At 35.6% G+C, this 20,103-nt stretch overlaps 1 protein-coding gene across 1 annotated transcript; it reads left to right on the top strand.

Annotated features, from left to right (window-relative positions):
* Positions 1–4,265: 4,265 nt before the first annotated feature.
* On the top strand, positions 4,266–18,224 carry MLC1 (modulator of VRAC current 1). Its single transcript, XM_021555225.2, has 12 exons — positions 4,266–4,367; positions 5,048–5,231; positions 7,337–7,426; positions 9,448–9,501; positions 9,642–9,743; positions 11,379–11,480; positions 12,359–12,430; positions 12,887–13,003; positions 13,701–13,757; positions 14,822–14,944; positions 16,359–16,526; positions 17,663–18,224. Exons 2-12 carry the CDS (start codon positions 5,052–5,054, stop codon positions 17,735–17,737), a joined length of 1,140 nt encoding a protein of 379 aa, XP_021410900.1. The 5' UTR covers positions 4,266–4,367; positions 5,048–5,051; the 3' UTR covers positions 17,738–18,224.
* Positions 18,225–20,103: the final 1,879 nt, after the last annotated feature.

The following is a 20,103-nucleotide window of genomic DNA, read 5'->3' as shown; positions in this document are numbered from 1 at the left end:
CGGCCAATGGCGCCGCTCGCCCCGGTCACGGGGCCGGGCACGGGGCCGGGCGCACGCCGCGGGAGCGCCCGCGGGCCCGCGCAGGGGCTGCCCCGGCGGCGGGAAGAGCCCGCGGCCTCAGCGGGCGGCGGCCCGGCAAACGGGGAGGCGCAGCGGGCTACCGCGGAAGGGCTTAAAGGAAAAGGGTGCGGGCAGCTTCTTGCTTGCTGGTGGCGCTGTCTGAAGTTGCGGCCGTGGTGTATGACAGCGTGTCTGTGACGAGACGCCCGAACCAGGGAGACCTCGCGGACGGGCTGTCACCTGCCCTGGGCTGGAGCTCTCCGTGGCTCTGGGAATAAACCAGGCACGGAGGCCCTCCAGCGTGGTGAAACGGAGTGGGTTGGAAGAGTCTGCACCTGACGTATTGATGGATCGTGATGCTCTCAGTAGCAGCCAGTTTCAAAATTATACGATAAACTCTAGTGTGGCAAGCACATTTCTCTCCCTCTCAAGATTTTTCATAGAGGTCCACAAGAGAAATGAAAGAGAAAACAATTTCTGCTGCTTGTTTTTCCTATGTGGAATGTGTTTGGAGAATTGTTTACCTGGAGTGAGTGCTTGATTGGATTCTGGTGAGGACTGTTTGAGCCTGATGGCCAATCCAATCCACCTGTGTCTGGACTCTCAAGAGAGGGTCACGAGTTATGTGAGAGTTAGAGTCAGAGAAAATAATAATAAAATAAATTTTAGTATCCTCCTTTTATATAGTATATTAATGTGTTTTAACATAGTTATAATAAAGAAATAATTCAACCTAAATTGAGTCCAACATCATCATTTCTTCCTGTTGGGTTCGCCTGCATTTCCAATACTCTAGAACATGAGAAACTTGTCTAACAGGAAAAAGGTGTTTTTGACTTGATATCATTAATGAAGGAGCTGCTGTAGAGCCTGAGGAAATACAAATTTACTGACTTGCTATCTCTGTAGTTCTAGACAGTTAGTATCTCTGCAGTTACTATACCTGTAGTTACTATCTCTGTATTTTTACCAGTTCTCTTCACACAGTGCAGTTCCAATATCTTGCGTAAGGCCTCTGTGCAATTTGTTCAACAAATCCTTTTTCAAAGAGCAGAGCTTTTTTTGAGTTGACAAGCTCAGCATCCCAGTAGTTTAAATAGGAGCTGCCATATAAAAGCTGTTACAGGAGGTTGAGCAGAGCAGTGTGCACTTTTTTTGGTAGAAATCACAAAATGCACTGCCTAAGTTGTGTGACTGAAGCAGCATTTTAGTTTCTAGCTGTATGGTCCACTCAGCATTATTTAGGCAAAGAAGGGCTAGGAATGAATTTCAGATGGTTTAACACTTTCGTACAGTTCTATACAATTCCTAGAGTAGAATAAATTCTGGTTGCCAGTAACTGCACACAGGTTCCAGTGTCTAATTTTGAAGTAACTGAGATGATGCCATGGGAAGGAGAAACATGTGAGTGTCTGTAGTCAGTACTGTTTTTAGAAAAGTGCTGAGACAGTGTTAGCCTCTTTTGGATACACTGATTTAAAGAATTTTAACTCCTGTTTTCTTCCACTGAGTTTCCAGTGGGAGTGCTGGCAGGGAACTGTTAGTTGGCAAAAATGAGGTGGATGAAGAGATTGTGTTTCTGGAGAGGATAATGGTTTACACAAAGGACTAAATCCAAAGAAGTTTGTATTATCATGGAGGAACAAATGTTATTCTAGAGGAGCAAGGCATCAATTTGAAACTATTTGATCTACATTTTCATCTTGGTTCAATACATGCCCCAAGACATGAACTAGGAAACATGGACTGAGGAATCAGCTACAGAGAAACAAAATATGTCAAAGAGCTGGTTTTAAAAGAGGAGAAAATACACAACAAGGAATACAGGTAATTAGCTAAAGTAGCATAATTAAATATTGTGTGAAAAAAACACAGGTGTAGTACAGCTATTAACTCATCAGAAAATTGAAGAGTTGGTCAGGATGATAAATGTAAACTTCACCAGAGCTTCAGGTACGGTTTATATTCCAATTTTGGAATGTGTGTGTGAACCTTTTTTCAGGGCTAGGGAATGTGTCCCAGGACAGAATGCTTTTTCCTTAGTCCTTGATAGCAAAAGTAGGACTCTGACAAGTTTATGTACCTTTTTGTCACATTATCCCTTGACACTTGAATTATAACTGGTAATCTGTTTTTTATCTTTTGTCATTACTGTAGGGGATGCTTGCAGTGCACACAGTCTGTGTGCAATGACCAAGTAAGTATATGCTGTAACTGCTTCAGGCAGCTGAATTTATTCAGTGGTCAGTCCTGTGGTGGAAGTATGTAGTTATTCATAGCTGATCATGATTTGATTTAATTGTCATCCCTTGATACCTTTTGGCCTAACTTAAAACACTTAATTTGTAAATCCTTTTCAGAAGCTTTTCATGTTGTGTTGGAATTGATATACTTTCTGCACTCTTTGTGTAAAATTCCTATGCATTCTTTAGAATTAGGAGGACTCTCTTTCTACAGCACATTTTTACCTTATCTAGTATTAGAAGGTCTTAGTCAACGACCTGGGTTCTGGACTTGCACAAAAAAGAGACTTTTTCTGGAATCAGGAACATGAGATGAAGGGAACCTAAAATAAGGGTCACAGAAAATTTTAGAAATTGAACTTTGAAATGTATGTGTTTTTTCTTGATGTTTTTGTTGATGCCAATTGCAGAGGATGCATTAATTATGAAATGAACCTCTATGCAAAAGGGAAATGGGAAATACTGAGAAGTACACAGGAAAGGGGGTAGGAGGAATTTCACAATAACCTGAGAAAACACTGTATAACCATGCTTGAGAGAGGGAACTTTCAGATGCAATACTGGCTGAAACACTTGGAACTGTGAACAAGTTGTTCTAGGGTTTGAACCTTGCTCTGGTCAGTGGTGCAAGACTTTATAAATTCTTTTTTATTCAAAGAGATTAGATCAAGTAAATACCTGAATATCTCAACAATTTTGTGTAAAAAAAAAGCCACCAAAAAAACCCCATAAATCTTCTCCCTAAACTGATCAAAAGGGTTAAAATATGGTTGTGTTTTGTGTCTATGGTAATTTGCGTCAAACAGTTCCTAGTATTCACTGAAAGAGCTGTCAGGTAAGCAATACCCATTTTTCATTAAACCACGGTCTTTGGAAAGTTACAGATAATGGAAATAGTTGTGCAGTGTTTCTTTCATGAGCAGAGGAACAGTAGGGCTTAATTACTTCAGAAAGTTCTGCTTGACTGTACAATCTTTTTTCCCCTCTTTTCTAGCACAGTTTACAGATGTGTCTATTGCTGTGTATGATGTACTAATTCCTCTGTTTAAATCTATTAAAAGAACTGTAACATTTTAATATTATTTCAGTATTGACTGACATTATGAAAAAAGGAAAATCTACTCTGGTTAAACTGAGAAGTTCTGCTGTTCAAAAGTTTTTCTAGCATACTTTGAAGGTGATGCCCTTCAGAATACTGAAGATTTAATTGTGTCTTGGTTACAAGAGTGTTTAAAGTTTAGACAAAAGACCCTGTCATTGCTGTAGCTGTCAAGGTGCCAACATCTTCCAGATAAAAACGTCCTTTTTTTCCCCCTTTTCATTGCTTAATAAGCAGGAGGACTGGATCCAATGTACGCTGGCCATTGCATGTCACTGCTGCCTGCTAGGCTGAAAATATGTTGTTTAGTCATCCGGGCGTTCTGTAAGTGCAAATGACGGCATTGTTGAAATGTGCTGGGTTTATCTGAACACTCCAGAAGACTGGGGTTAGTGGAAAAAGAGAAGTGTTCTACAGTGAAAATAATAATCTTGATGGATTTCTAACCTATAACTTTTGAGCTTCCCATCTTGCTGAGATACTGTAATACTTGAACTTCTATCTGTAGCTTTTTTTCTAGGAGAATATTGCATTGTAATTACATTTTGCTCTTTTGAAACAAGGCTTGTTAGATATTGTGATCAGTGGGTATTATGATAGAAGTGGAAAAGTGAGGAAGCTCTTATTTAAGATGCTAAGTAAGGGCTAGTACTCAAATAAAAAAGAGACATGAAACTTTTAATTTGTTGGTCTGGTTTGGAAGCAGCCCTATGAGATGTAGTACAGTCATTTTCTAGTGTGTTCTGTTAATTAAAATTCAGGAGGCATTTTCCTGTTCCCTGGCTTAACTGAAGTTCTTGCTGTGCTTTTGTTCCATATCTGAATAGATGTTGTTGAAAGCCAAAGTGTAAGGGAGAACTTTTCAAAGCCGGCATGACTCACTGAACGGTGAGAATATCACAAAGTGTACAGGCAGCTGTGTTCACAGGGCTGTTTTAAACTGACAGTTAACTTTTCAGTGGAAGGTAAGCACGCAGGTTTTTAACTGTTGAAAAATCTACAGTAACTTAATTCTAATATAAGATACTCCTCATGGTATTTTAACAGATTGGCAAGCAGTGAGGTAAACAAAAAAGGATGAAATGAACAAGAGAAATGGTTGATACTGGGTAAATTAGAAACAGTTTGCTGTAGCTGAGTTATTGTGGGTATGCGTGTTCATGGAACTCATAGGGAAGTCTGTCATTTCAGACAGCTGATAAAAAGTGTTGAACTCAAATGGAATTTATATTGAAACCTGTTTGATTTTCTTTGCTGTCCTAGAGTGAAAAAGAAAAAGGCTTTGGTTATAGAAGTATGCAGTAACTAAAAACCTCTAAAACTGGTTTGTAGATCTGGAAATAAAAACTTACTGAGGTATCATAGACTTTTATCACGAACTTTAAATTTGTTGGTACTTATACTATGTTAGTATGAATTGTGGCTGTAGCATGAAATTTAGTTAAGGTGTGCAAGTAAGTTGTTAGAAAATTTATATATTTTGAAATGTAAATACATCCAGTAGCTAAACATCATGTTTATTTATTTTGTCCTGAATATACAAAAAGTTAGTTGAACACTGATCTAAGTATATGAAGGATCTAAATTATATTTTTTTCTCTTTCTTTGTAATTTGCATTATTATTATTTAATTGTCTTTGTGAAGTGTTATGACCAGGGAAGAAGGTTACAGAGAAGAATTTAGCTATGACAGGATGCCAACTTTGGAGCGTGGAAAACAAGAGAATGGAAATTATATACCAGATATCAAATCCAGTGATCTTCAGCTGTCAAAGAGGCTGCATCCTTGCTTTAGTTACAAAACATGGATATTTTCTTTGCTGATGGGAGTAAGTACTTTAAATTGTGGCAAATTTAAAAATACAGGTGAGGCCTTAGTGCCTAGCAATGTGCTCTGTTTGATATCCTTTGAAGACTAAGAATTTCATCACTGATAGTATTGAAAAGAAATCTGTAAAAATATAAACATATTTAGCAAATCTGGAATGTAGCAATTTATTAACTGCTGGTATTCTTTGACTGTTTTTTCACTAATCAGAGATGGTATAGGAAGGCTTATTTTTATCATTAATATTAATCATATAAGTAAATATCAGCCCAGGTGTATGTATAAGCAGTGCCTTTGATAGAGTACATAAAGTATGCAGACCATATGCATTCTTTAAAAAATATTTCTATTAAATGTACTGTGGCTGCCATGATAGCATTTTGGCATTAAAAATATGCCACATTCATATGCAACTTGATTGCCACATTCATCTATTAGGGCCACTTAATTATTTGGTATAATCGTAAATGTAGTGAGGTATACACTTGTGTTTCTTACATGAACAACACAGTGATTTGAATTTTTGTGTTCATTGCTAGAATCACAGGATGCTCATCTTGTGTGTACATCATATGCTTCTCCATGTTCTAAGACAAGTTAATTAAACTTAATTATAGCAATTAGAATTTGATCTTTTTCTGTCAGCTCGTGTGTTTTGATGCGTACTTTTTATTAAGAACTAAGATTGTCTCACTGTTAATGTGGTAATTGCTTGTTTTTGCACAGTGAATAAAAATATTGCCTTATTTTTGTGGAAACAGCTGAGCATTTTTTCCTTTTGGACAAACTGCAAGGTTTGGATTTCCTTTCAGATGTACTGTCACATGAAAAGAGAGCAAAAGAAGTGCTGACTTTATTTGCATTAAATTTTCTCAAACTTAATTGTCCAAAATAACGACTGTCTGTAATTTACTGAGTAGTTGTAAATTTTTGGAGATAATAATGTTTAATGATCATTTGCTGAAGTCATATTACCAAGAAGAATGAATTTCATGGAAAAATGAAAGTGCAGTTTTATAAATAAACTCTTAGATTAAATTCTAATTAGATTTTTCTCCCAAGTGTTTAGTTTCTATCAACCCTTCTGAAAGACAGTGTCCAGAAGAGAAAGTCTGTATGCTGAGCATTGTAAGTCACAGTGAACAGTCTACTTCAGGGAGCAGTTGCAAACTGTAGAGTGACATCAAAGCGGCTGATGGACTGGTTTTGTGCAGAAACAATTTGATGAGCATCAAGCACAATTTCAACTCATGGTTCCATAGATTGTTCCTCCAGTCTGCCAAAATTCTCTGTGTGTGTGTTTATACATGCACATATGCTTTCCTTATTTTCTGTCTTTTTTTAAAGGACTTTTTAAAAGGACTTTTTAATTTAAAGACCCCCAATAATTTTCTAACATTAAAAAAATACCCAAATAAAGCAAAAGAGCCATTCTGTCTCTTACCTTTCCCAGCCCCTTCAAAGAAATGCTTACTCAGAGGAATGACAAGGAAAAACAAAATAATGTTAATAGAAGACACTAATCGCTTATTGCAGAGTGTGTAACTGTGGTAGTTATGGAATAAACAAGAGACTTATTAAGGTAAGAGGAGCAGTTGAACATTTTTGGATGTGCTGTTGAATGAAAGCAGGAAGAGAATTTGGAGTGACTCAGGAATATAGTGGAAGAAACTTAATTAGTGAAACCTTATTAAAGAAACTTCAGTTCTATTTTTACTGCTGTGTTCTAGTTGGCAATTGCTCAGCTGCCCATATGCATAATGAATGTTGGTGGAGTCAAGCAAGGAATGCAAAGTAGAGACATATCTGAGGTTTCTGAAACATTTTTACCACTAAACACTACAGTTACCTTTTGACTATTTTATTGAGATGCTTGCCAGGTCAGGACAAAATTCTTGATTTAAACATGAACATTGTTCATTATTAGGTCCTGATAACCAGCAAAATATCTTCAGAAGTCAGCATATTTTGATATTTTTCTTTAAATTTATTCACACAAAAACTGCATTCTTAAAAGTAGCTCAATTTGAAAGGAATTGATTACTGACTAGTTCTTTAAAAATACAGTTTTATTCATATACATTTATTTTATTTGTTGCTTTGCAGACTTGCCTCCTTATTACTTCTGGATTTTCACTATATCTGGGAAATATTTTTCCATCTGAAATGGATTATTTACGTTGTGCAGCAGGTTCAGTAAGCATTCTTAATTATTTGCTGTGGCTGTTTGACAGCAAATGCAATAGTAAACAATTTTTGTGGGTTTATGTCTTTTATTCTGTCTGTATTTTTCTACTGCTTTTCTTCCTGGAAGATTTAACTATATTTAACAGTTCATTAAATTGATTTTCATTGCATGGTTAAAGGAATAACTTGTCATAAAGACAACTGGGTTTGTGTTACCATTTTTGTTAATCAGCTCACTACTGGCATGCAATATTAATCTGCTGAACAGTTTTTCTGTGCTTGATTTTAAGAAAAAAATTGTTGCTATGTATTTGGAAAGTTTTCTGTCTATATGCTATCAAGATGTATTTTATATTATATTTCAAAGTGTTAATTTTTAAGTTTATTTTGCCATAATATCCAAGTACCGAAGCAGAATAAAGTTCTCTTGCATATTATTATTTTATTAGTAAAGTATGCCTTAAAGATGGCTGGCATTCTCCAGAGGCCAATAATTTTTTCTATATTTTTAGGGGGGCGTATATATGTTTACTGTATTATATATTATTTTGTGCTTTAGATATTAATAAGTCTCATGTACTTGCTTTGTTTATGGCAGTATTCTGTCATTGTTATTTTCTCAACTGGACTTATATATATATTTGTTTTTAAGTTAGGTCCAAGATTATTGCTTTACTTGAAACAAACAAGTCCCAGGAGTTGCTCTGTGAATGAGTTATCACGAGTTTTTACTAAAGGTGTTAAAGTTGGAGTTTTTTAAGTCAGTATCCTCACAGATACCTTATTCTCTGCAATATTAGAGTTTGTTACTGAGATGTCTCTTTCTCTGCCCCTGGTCTTGACTCTTTGAACTTCATGTTTAAAAATTTCCAAAGACCTGGTAGCTCTTTGGATGCAGGAGGTTATCATGTTGGGTTTGAACGTGTGTATGTTTGGTGTCTGTGTGTGAGGAAAGTGTTAGAGCTCCTACTGCAGATAATGGCATAGTGCAGTTGGAAGAGCCTGGAGAGATGTGGAGCCAGCTGGCCACCAAGTGTCTTGTTTAGCCTGAAGCTGAATTGCTCTCTAGACTTTCACCATCTGGACTAGTACTTGCATTCAGTTGCCTAAACATAGTCCTGCAGTGTTCTAGGGACTCCTGTGTATCCAGGACATACAAGAATGTTTCAGTTATGTTCACTAAAGGTCACTTAGATGTTGAGGAAGTGCTGCCAAGAATTTTGCCTATCAGTATTAATCTTTTTATAGTGTTCCATTGTTAAGCCATTAGTGTTCAGGTGTGTGGGAAGAGAATTAGAAATTCATTTATTGCATGATTCATTATTTAACAAAAGAACACTTTTATTATAATTTTAGTAGTCATTTGTGTAGAATACAGTTGGATCTATAATGGAGCCATGTCTGTTGTAGTGGGAAACAGCTAAGAGATAGAAAAATTACTTTGTGAGACTTTTCATTTGTGCAAGACTTTTCCATTTATCTTTGACCTCAAGTAGGGAAACAGTTCCCAGTGAACAGAGTGGATATCCTAGGCACAATTTTCCAAGTGTGTCTTGAATCAGCAGATTTTCCTAAGGTTCCTCAGAACTGTTTTGAGATTGGGCAAATTTTAGCTGACTCAAAGAGGATGATGTCTGTTTAAAGAATGTGCAGGCCCAGTTTGGGAGTTAGCACTGTTTTCTCCTGCTCAAGGATCTCAGGCCTTCTAGAGTTAATTTAAGCTAACAAAGACATGAAATACCTCATGAAAGACTTTCTTTCTTTTACTCATCACATCATGCTTGGTAGTTAGGCAAAACTGAGGGATATGGAAGGTATATTTGAACTTGTAATTCTCAGACACTTCTTGTGATTAATGAGTTCGGTCAAGTGAAACATTTTCTTCAGAGTTTCTGATATTCTGGTTGTCTAAGTGTACTGAATATGAATACAGACACATAAAATGCATCTAATAATTTAATATATATATAAGAATATATTAAATTCATTGTGCAGAAGATCCCACTAGTCTTCTCTTTTAATTTCCCTAGTGTATTCCTTCTGCAGTTGTGAGCTTTGCTATAGCAAGGAATAAAATTAATGTGGTAAGTATGAAACTTTATTGTCAATTTTATGTATCTCTCTCTATCTATCTGTATCATCTATTTATATATATCTATATGTGTGTTCATATTCCCCCTCTGTTTAAAATAAGAGAGAAACTCATTCTGAAACTGTTTTTCAGATACCAAATTTTCAGATTCTATTTGTCTCTACATTTGCTGTTACAACAACATGTTTAATTTGGTTTGGATGCAAACTTGTCCTCAATCCATCAGCTATAAATGTAAGTTACTAAATAAATTACTAATGATGATACATTTATCTGTGTTAAAAAAACAAGGCGGGGAGGACATTAGGTGGCTGGAGATCACATGTCATTATTTTGCTGCCAATATCCCAGTATTCCTGCTTGGTCTGTGAGGAGACATCATACAGCAGTAACTTTACATTTCTCTTTGCCAGTGTTAGTTACCTGCAATAATATTCACAATAATCTAATTTATTTACTCTTACTTTTTCAATTTTTGTTATTTACTTTTTGTACCTTAGACTAAGTGAGATAGTCCATCAGTTTAGTTACAGTGCTTCTGGACTCAAACTTGTGCATCTACTTGACACTTCACTGCCAAGTGTGACATGTAGCCTTGCCAGCTTCTATCAGTATTGGCACTGTGTCAAAGCATATCTAAATCATGGGAATTTATAATCTGGATTAAATTGTTCTACAGGCCACACATTTGAACTTCTTCTTTTGCCTAACAATTCCTGTGTTCTTCATTGTAGCACGTTTTCTAGTTTACCACAATGACATTTATCGCTGTTTGCAGAGTTAGTACAACTATACAATCTGTTGGGTACAGCAAAGCACATAGTTACAAATATAATTTCCTAAGCAAAAGTGAATTTCAGCATCCAAAAAAGTCTCCTCATCTGCCACTTAATACTATTTTCAAAAAACACGTGCTGCAAAGATATGTGTCAGAGTGCCAGAGAAAGACAGAGATTTCATCATCAACAAAGCAGGTCTGACATGAGGAAACAATATAATTCTGCTCTAAGTTGTAGAACAATGGTTTGCATCAATTGTATAGGTTTGGAATGGTGTCAGTTCTTCCTATGCTTTTGGTACTTTGCCCCAGTGACCTGACTGACTGCCAGATGTTTTTTTGGGCTGTTGATGGATTAACATGGTGCTTTTGAAGACAAGAAAGGGAGATCCACTCTTCCTAACTTGTGTGCCTCTAGGAGATGATTCAATCCATGTAGTGTAGGTATCTACCTCTTTTCATGGGAATAATAAGGAAAAGAAAGAGCAACATTAAGTATTGCATTCCCTTATTTGTCTCTTGAATATGAGCAATGGCAGCATCCATGTTTTTGCAGTGTAGTCTGCAAGAGTCATGAACCCATGAAGAGTGTCTGTGAATGCTTTACCAGCACTAAGCAGGGCACAGAACTGGGATCCTTGGTGCAGTTCTTTGGTTTGTGTTTGGTTCAGCATCCAATATGGTAGCACAGTTTGGGATTGCAACCTAGGAGTTGTGACCTGTGGCCCTCCTTCCCCTGAGAATCTTCCATTAGTTGCTGCAGTGTTCTGGGTTCACATAGAAGGGCATGCAAAATGCAAATGTACTCAACAAACATTCCCTTATCATAAGCTCCTCTTCTGGAAGACAGTACTAAAAAAATATTTCCATAAATGAAGTAAAGGTTTCTTTCTTAGGTTAGGCATTCTGAGAATAATGGTTTTGAAGTTTGCCAAGAGCCCAGAAAATAGATAACAAAGTGTGTAATCAGTAGATGTGTCTAAATCTAACAGAAACTGGAAAACCTGCCTAATCATGCTAGACTGAGCCCCTTGTTTTATTTTTAATATGGAAGACATAACTAATTTAAATGTCTGGGATTTTACTGACAGATAAATTTCAACTTGATTCTACTTATTCTGCTGGAAATCTTCATGGCAACTACTGTAATCATTTCAGCTAGGTCTACTGAAGACTGCTGCACAAGAAAGAAAGTAGGTACCCTTAAGGATTGTTCATGTTAAAAAAGTCTCTATTTTCCTGTATTACATATGCTGAAAATTTATTGGCAATACCTTGCATGCTAAGGCTATATTTGAACTACAAATAAAAGTATAATACTAAGCAGTTATTTCTTCATCTATCTTTTAAAAGTGCTACGACCCCTCTGCAAAATTACCTGTTGAAAATTATACAGCACAGAGTTCTTTGAATAGCTCACGAATGGGCATGGCAAATGTTTTATTTCTGTTTGTAGAATGAGGCTTGATGTTTGAAACATTGGAGTACTATAACTTATATGTATGCAAGCAATATCTTTTTGAAGCCTGCTATAGAGGAAGTATTTGGCTTGTATGACAATTTGGTGGTATCTGCACAATGACTCTTGGCTTCAGGATTTGGGGCTCTTGATAAAATTTTCTCTATTCACAAGTGCTTTCTCAAACCCCACACTAGTTTTTTCTACAACAGTACTTTTAGAATGAAGCAAACACAATATGCCATTGGAAATACTGATTGATAAAGTTGTGTAGTGCACCTGTTCTCCTTTGGCTCCCATTGATCCACTTCTGTAAAATCTGAAGGCTCAAGAAGAAAGTATATTCTTTGAAGGTGGAAAACCGAGACAAGATGAAAATATTTCATTATTGAATGGTGGCTATGGAACAGCTTATCTGGTATTAATTAATTTGGTTTTAATGTAATTGCTGTTGTCTGACCCTGGAAGACACTGTGATGTGTCACTGTCACCTCTTCTGGGCCAACCAGATATTACATACCACCATTAGGACCCGAAAGAAGTTGTACAAGATACTAGAAAGAAATGTATTGCTTTCTATATTTTTTATAATGATTTTTTATTCCCCTCTAGAATGCTGCACATGACAGTGCCATTGTTTTGAGCAATGTCAGCTTTCCTGCTCGAATTCTGAAGTCATACTCAGTAAGAAAAGCATTGTTTCATTCAATCAATTTATTACTTCATCATTGTAAGTGCTGAGGTTCTTTAAAACCAGGAAGAGATCACTGTAGTTAAGAACTGAAAGAATAAAGAAAAAAAATGAGAGAGATAAATAGTAAAGTATTTCCTTCTAGAAGATTGCAAGATTATGGGAAGGAGCCTACTTAATAACTTAAGGATAAATAGTGTAAACTTACTTAACTATTGTTTGGGGGAGTTAATAAATGAAAGCATAAATATGTATAATGAATTTGATCTTGTTTTCACTTAAGCTAGCTAGTGTTTTGCCATATTTTAGATATGGAAAACATAGACTTTATGCCTTACTAGTAGCATAAATGCAATTTATTCTTTCCAGTGAGGTCTTTTCTATACGCAAGTAGGAACTTTAGTGTTCAAATACATTATTAATAATTTGTGTGCTCTTACTGGTTTTAGGTAATTGAGGTGATTATTGGAATTTCATCAGTATTTGGTGGAATAATTGCTTTGAATATGGATGTTCTTGTCTCAGGTCCATACCTCTCAGTAACATTCTTTTGGATCTTAGTTGCTGTAAGTAGTTCAAATAGAAGCTACTCTTTAAAAAAAAAATTTTTTATTCAATTTTTTTTCACTTTTCTTCTCCCCATTAGAGTATTTATTTGGCTCTAATACTGTTTGGGAATTGCTGCTTATCAAATGAATTAGAACTTCAAATTACTTAATGTATTTATGCAATATTTTTTTATCTGTTTTGGTTTGAAGTACTTCAGTAAAGTATTCTAATACATTCTCAATCCTTAATTGAATAAAATGGAAATGGGTGTTAGAAGTTAGGTGTTCTGTCAAAAAAAGTCATAGATTTTAGAATATTTCAGGCTGCAAAAGAAAAGGTTTGGTTTAGTTTTAGCATGGTAGAATCCTTAGAAACCTCTCAGTTTTACCTGTTTTAAAAGTCTGAGACTGTGGTTGGTAACTCTTATCCCTAATGACAGCCTGTACTCAGGAGTAGTGGATTCATAAATGATATTTTGCCACCCTGCTTGCCACGAAGGAACTGATTGAGAAAGAAGACAATGACCACTAGGCTTATATATGTGTCTGTAAAATTCCTTTGCATGAAGTGGAAAAAGTTTATAAACAAGCTTTTCAGCATTCAAAATTCACAAAAGAGAAAAAAAGCTGTGAATAGTGGGAATTACTATTATAATTGTAATTTTTGTAATTTTCAAGTCAATAAATACTTAGTTTGTTACACTCTTTTGTTTAGTGCTTTCCAAGTGCTATCGCAAGTCATGTAGCTGCTGAATATCCAAGTAAATGTCTGGTAAGTATGTAAAATTCTTGGACTTTTTCATTAGAGTGGAATAATGCTAAGAAAATCTGCCTGATAGTGGGCACTCTTTGCTCACTTGTTTTTAGCTGCTTCTAAAAATGTGACAAATATGTAGCAGGAGTGTTAGCTGATATCCCTTAAAATAACTCTTGTAGGTCCTTTGGAGGCTTAATGTTCTAGAAAATAACTTGAAGAGTTTGTTTGTTTGTTTCTGTTTTTTGGATATTTTGTAGCAATTTCTTGGGAAAAGACATTACTGTAGAAAAATGACGTGCCACATATGGTATGCCAAGAACAGCTCTCAAGCTCCTGAGATGAGGTTTCCTTTTTCTTTCATTATCAGTTGTGGTTTCTGGAAGAAAGATGTGCAGGCTGTGCTGGACCTAGAACCTATTTTAAACAAATTCTTCATCTTTGTGATTAGCAACAAGAACTAATAATATTCAGTAGAGTGCATTTATTCCTTGAGTGTTATAGATGTGTAGTTAAGGCTTATTAAAATATCTAAGTAATAGTCATGTGACCATATTAAAGTGGGTAATGAGGCAAAATCACAATTGAAATCAGAATATAATCCTATAGGGGTGATATTTGAATGAAACTTGGCTGCTATTGGCATTAAATTTACCTCAGGGTGCTCAAATTTATTTGCATAAGATTTTTTAGGTTGCAAGTCTGCAATATCTGTTGTTAATTCTCATTATTTCATACAAATTGAAGAATAAATGGTGACTTCTATACTGGCTCTCCAGATTAGGTATTACTTCCTCTATGTGGATATGGAAGGCACTTGTAAAATAAAAGAAAAATGTCATCATCTGCATTGAATGAAATATGAATTACAAGCCAGCAGTGTTTTGGCTAGAAAACTTAGGTTATTCAAAGTTTGCTTCTGAATCTCCATGAAATGTGGATGGTTCTTAGTATTTGTCTTTTATGTATAATCTTAAACAGTTTTACACACTTCTGTTATGCTTGCTTCAAGGAGACATAGCTCACAAACCAGAGTGAATTTTTTTAGATTATTATTTAACATTTATTTTCTTATTTTTTAGGTTGAGGTCCTGATTGCCATTAGCAGTGTTACCTCTCCTTTGTTGTTCACTGCTTCTGCATACTTATCCTTCAGTATCATGCAAGTTGTTGACATCTTTAAAAGTTATCCACCTGCTGTTAAAGTATGTAGTTTTATACAATTGAAAAATGAACCTCTATATGTTACAGTAGCAAGGTAGTAGTAAATTAGGAGTATATGAAGACAAGGTACTGTTTTATAAAGTTTGAACTAAATGTTATAGAAATTATTTAAAAACTCTTATTTGACTTATGATATAATTGAAAGTATGTTGCGTCTATTGGCATCCCGAAATGGTAGTTTTAAAAAGGTAGGATTTTATTCTAAAAACACAGTAAAAATAATATACAGTATGCTAGATTCCTTGAGGCTTTTATAATTTGTAGTATTTAAATTAAAGATTCTAGGTTTCTTTGAAGAGTACATTTTTCTGTTTCTTAGGATGTTTACCAATCATTGGGATTGTAAGCTTACACCCAGATTTATTAAAAATCTGGATTCAGACAGAGAAGAAAAAGTTTGGAAAGTTTAAACATTTCAGTATGAAGTGTTACCAGTGCCTTGCTGAAGAGCTTTCTTGGGCTCTACTCGCAGTGTTTGCCAATCCCTGATGTTCAAAGAGCCACTAGGGGCATTTGGTCAATGTCCTTAAGAGTTTACTCTTAGTATCCACTAGTTACTAAGTTGTCTTGTAACTTTAGAAGAAAAGAGGGAAAATGTTTATTAAATTACTATCTCAGGGACTGGAAAATCAACTTCTGGGTATGTGATCCTGTTATTATTCTGGAGGAGTGTACTTTGTTGAACCTCAGGAATGGTGACAGCTCACACACCCTCTTTAAGTAGCTTCTCCTGTCACACATGTTGGAGACAGGTGACTACACTGTCTAGGGAGTTGGTGTGACCCTGCAGAGCATTTTTTACATTCTCACTCTGCTTTTTGTGTGTGGTTACAAGAGTGGGCTGCTCTGCACAGGATGATAAACTATGGAGCAGGAGGTAACAGCAAGACAGCGAAAGAATGGTAACTTCATTGGGAAAGCAGGGCAGTCCTACAGCACCACAAAAAACAGTAAAGGAAGTCAGGTCCAGCCATAGTAGCCAGGTTCAGTGATTGCCAGGTAAGTCCATAGTACTGAGGCAGATCCAAGGTCATCCAGGAACTCAGGTTAGCAAGGCAAGATCAGAGCCAGCAAGGCACAGAGCCAGATTCAAGCATAGCTGTGATATTGCTTAGGTCAGAACCAGCAGTAAGGCACTATTTTAGAGGATAGTTTCTTCAATTCTGTCCTCTTTCCAGAGGAAAAGATAATTTGCCAAATTAACATTTTCTTAGAAGTTCTAGATCTATTCTACTTTCAGCAAACTCAGGCACTAAAATTTTGGTTGAAACTTTATGCTGAAATGAATAGTAAATTATAATTTGTTTTTAAAAAATCTAGATAGGAATTTTTAAAGTATAGAGAACACTAGAAAATATTTTATTCAAGTAGTTAACAATATATGTCTATTTTCAGCAATCTTATGATGTGCTCCTGTTGCTTCTGATGTTGATGCTGCTAATTCAGGCATGCCTTACTATTGGAACTGTAATACAGTGTGTGAATTACAAGACAAAAATGAAACTACAAGATTCAGCATGGACACCATCACAGGTTAAAAAACAGGAATACAGAACAACAGAGGTTTGTATTTATATCCACTAGAAAATTTGAAAATATCTATTTTAAAATACTTTGTTTTGGTAATGTTTTGTGGTCTTAATTTCTGATCTTAATTCAGACCACAATTAAAAGCTGTTCTATGAAACTTAATTTTGTAATCAAGAGATAATAGTTTCCTGGTTAGATGATAACTGAGCATGACATAGGGCACAAAACTGTACCCTTTAGGCTTTCCTTTGCTGTACAGAGCTAGACCCTGTATCCTTAAAGACTCTCAGGGAGTAACTCATGTTTACTGCACTAGGAGAGTGCTAGATTCAGTGCAGCACTGGATAGAAAGCACTGGGAGCAGACACTGGAATCAGTCAAGTCAGTAAACAGGTGCTAATGGAAAATGGAAGCTTTGGAATTATGTCCCTTCAGGCTGCTGAGGATGTAGGTTGGTGTAGGTTTGCTTATTTGCTGGTTCTGTATAAAAGATGAAGCACAGCAGCACTTCCACTGCTGCAAGTCAGGTTTTGGAGCATGGGTCATGGCATGGCTAAACAGATCTCTGCTGGAGATTATTCACAAAAGTATTCCTGGTTTGTGAGTCACTGAGAAATTAGGTGTGAGTTAAATGCTAAAAGGAGCACTTTCTCTGCAAAAGCAACATTTTTTGCTTACCTTTTAGTGTTTAAACACATGAATAATGTTGTAGGTGAAGGTGCAAGTCCCTTTGGCTTCTCAGAAGTCTGTGTTCTTAGGCAAGACCTTATTTTGCTTGTGTGTATGTAGGTAAATCTTGCTTCAGTTGCACTATGGGGTTAAAGGTTTGGGGTTAAAGGTTTAGGTGCAAAGGCTTTCAGTCATATTTTAGAAAAAATCTTCATGTCTAAAGTAACAGTTTTTAAATAGGAATTTGGCCAAGTTTCTTAGACCCAAATGTTTCAAGTGTTATAAGATTTACACTATTATATTTTATATCCTAAATATAATCTCTGTAATATACAAAACTATACAATTCACACATGTATGGAATATTTTAATAGCTCTGGCTGTACCTATTCAGATTTGCATTCTCCTAGTTTCTCTCAAGTATTTATTTGCTTGAACTTCAGTTTTTAATCAAAACATTTTTTCATGTTTGCATTTATCTTAAATTTGTTTACTTTTAGGTTTCCAATAATACCTTAAAGGATTTTGACAAAGACAAAGCTTGGAAAGCAGTTGTGGTGCAGATGGCTCAGTAGTTTGGATTCTACAAATGCAGCCAACACAGCACAATCCAATAAAATAAATCAACTGTTTGAATTAAGGTTTAAAAACTTCAATTTTTAAATGGCAATATAGTTGCAATAGTAGGAGCCATGGAATAACACAATAAATGATGTATCTTTCTAATAATTTTAAAATTTGTTAATAATATTTTTAACACCTGTCTTTTCTGTTGGTATCTGTAGTCTAGTGTTTAGAAGATACCTTTAGAAAAAGGTAATAAGTCACATGGATTTATGCTGATGGCAAAGTAAAATATTGCAATATGTAGTAAGCTTCATATATTTGCAAGAGACTGTTATAACTGCAGTTATGCAGTCAGTGTGACTGATAAATGCTTTTGTAAAGTTATGAGTACAAGTCATAATTGATGTTTTTGCTTATACTTCACTTTTGTAGGAGTTGTAAAGTGTTCTGCATCTTATTGCTTTTATATAAATAAAAGTCTTTATTATGTGGAAACTCAAGAATGTGGATTGACATTCTAATCTGAGAGGTGACAACAGAATATTTTTTCACATTAAACTTTAATTTCTAGACTATTAAGAGGGGGAGAGGATTTTTCTGAGTGGTAGGACACACAAGCTACTAGCTAAAACTAAAACATCCAACAAACAGAAGCAATTGGCCAAATAACAGGAGATACTACTGATATTGAAAGTGTTTTTATTTTTTTTATTTTTAGATATATTACTTTTCACTGATTTATTTTCCTAGCTATCTTTAAAACCTATGCAACTTATCTGCCCTGATACAAAGGACGTCTCCCATACAAGATATGGGTACGATTGGGTAGATTTCAAACTCTATTAGAATTTCCATGTTAATAGGAATTCTGGTGTAACCAAGATGATAGCTGCTGACAAGGTGGTGAGGTTATTTTTTTCCTGTTTTGTTGGGTTTTGAGAGGTTATAAACTTTAAAATTCATTCTTTTTTTAATTTGAAATAACTTAGATAATTTGTTCAGAGCATGCTGCAAAGCTTAACTTTGCATTTGAGAAGGGGAAAGAAAGAGAGAAGGATGTGTAGTGTGTGGAGCCTTGCTGGTATGGTACACGAGCATGTTTCTTTTCATTTTGGGAAAGCTGACAGTTATTCTGGATTTAAATACATAGAGGGTACTCTTTCAAGCTTAGAGCAGTGCTTTTTAAGAGCACGTATACAGCAACCTCCCTGTCCACCTAAAAAAAATAGACTACTACATCAACAACCACAGGCTGCAGCTGCTGTTGCTTAAATATTGCAAAATTTCATGCCTGTACTGGTGATACTTGTGTGAACATTCTCTCAGCATAACAGATAATTAACTGTATATCAGCTACAACCGTACCAATTTTACAACTAGGAAAAGTTAGGTTGATGGTGCACTATTTTTTTTGAAAGCTGCAAAGAAACAGTTACAGTTCTTCCTAAAAATAAACATCTTTCTAAATCTCATGCATGAAACTGGAAAAAGACTGTAGACAGTGTAGTAGTTCTTCATGAATCTTTTAAAGTAAAAAGATATTAATATGTAGAATATTGTGAATGTAACTTAACTGTTTCTTTAATGGTTTGTTTTACTTTATATGGTAAAACACTTTGTTTAACTGAATCTATATCTTTAAGAGATTATCTCTATGTTTTCTGTCAAGTAAAGCTTGGCTTTGGTCATCCAGGTTAGACATAAGTAGATATTACTTTTGTAAATAATTTAGGTGGAAAAGAAATTAAGGGCAGTTGCACAACTGATGGAATTTCTTTTCCACAAAATGCTTATACCAACAAACTAGACAAAGGCACTTTAACATCCTTTTGAGTCAGCTTGAGGTGCTCTCCTCTAAAGAGTGAGAGCATTTTAAACAGCTCCTGATTTTTTTCTTTTAATTTTTGCTGTCAGGAGTGACTGTGAAGAAACAAAGCATATATAATAGGAGATATATGCATTTCTCTTGAGGAACTGAAGTGTTTTAATAAGAAGTGAAGAAAATATCAATCATCAAAAAGAAAGAGAAAAACTAAATAGACTAAACAGGATGATTGAGTTAAAAACTGGATTGCCTGTGAGTAATGGTTATGAGTGTATCTGAGGTGTTTTAGTCATCTTAGGTTAACAAGGATGAGGAATAGATGGGAATAAAAAAAAAGAAGTTGCAATAGAGATGCCAGCCATAGATTCTGCCTTCCAATGAAGATGAACATCCCAGGGCTCCCTGCCTGGCCATGGCTCCCTTCCTGCTCTGTTCAGCTCAGTGGAGACTGGACAATCTGCCAGGTGCAGGACTTCTCCCTGCATGCCTTGTAAACTAGGAGCCCCACCATGGATACCTCTCTGGAGGCTGAATTTTCTCATATCCTTC

The sequence above is a fragment of the Lonchura striata genome, chromosome 5 (assembly GCF_046129695.1).
Source record: "Lonchura striata isolate bLonStr1 chromosome 5, bLonStr1.mat, whole genome shotgun sequence".
Taxonomy (NCBI): domain Eukaryota; kingdom Metazoa; phylum Chordata; class Aves; order Passeriformes; family Estrildidae; genus Lonchura; species Lonchura striata.
This window is presented reverse-complemented; position numbering and strand designations above follow the sequence as displayed.

Excerpts from the sequence above, each read along its gene's own strand:
- MLC1 (XM_021555225.2), top strand. The coding sequence starts at position 5,052 with ATGACCAGGGAAGAAGGTTACAGAGAAGAATTTAGCTATGACAGGATG. Across the intron at positions 5,232-7,336 it reads TATTTTCTTTGCTGATGGGA|ACTTGCCTCCTTATTACTTC; the intron begins GTAAGTACTTTA and ends GTTGCTTTGCAG. Across the intron at positions 9,744-11,378 it reads TCAATCCATCAGCTATAAAT|ATAAATTTCAACTTGATTCT; the intron begins GTAAGTTACTAA and ends TTTTACTGACAG.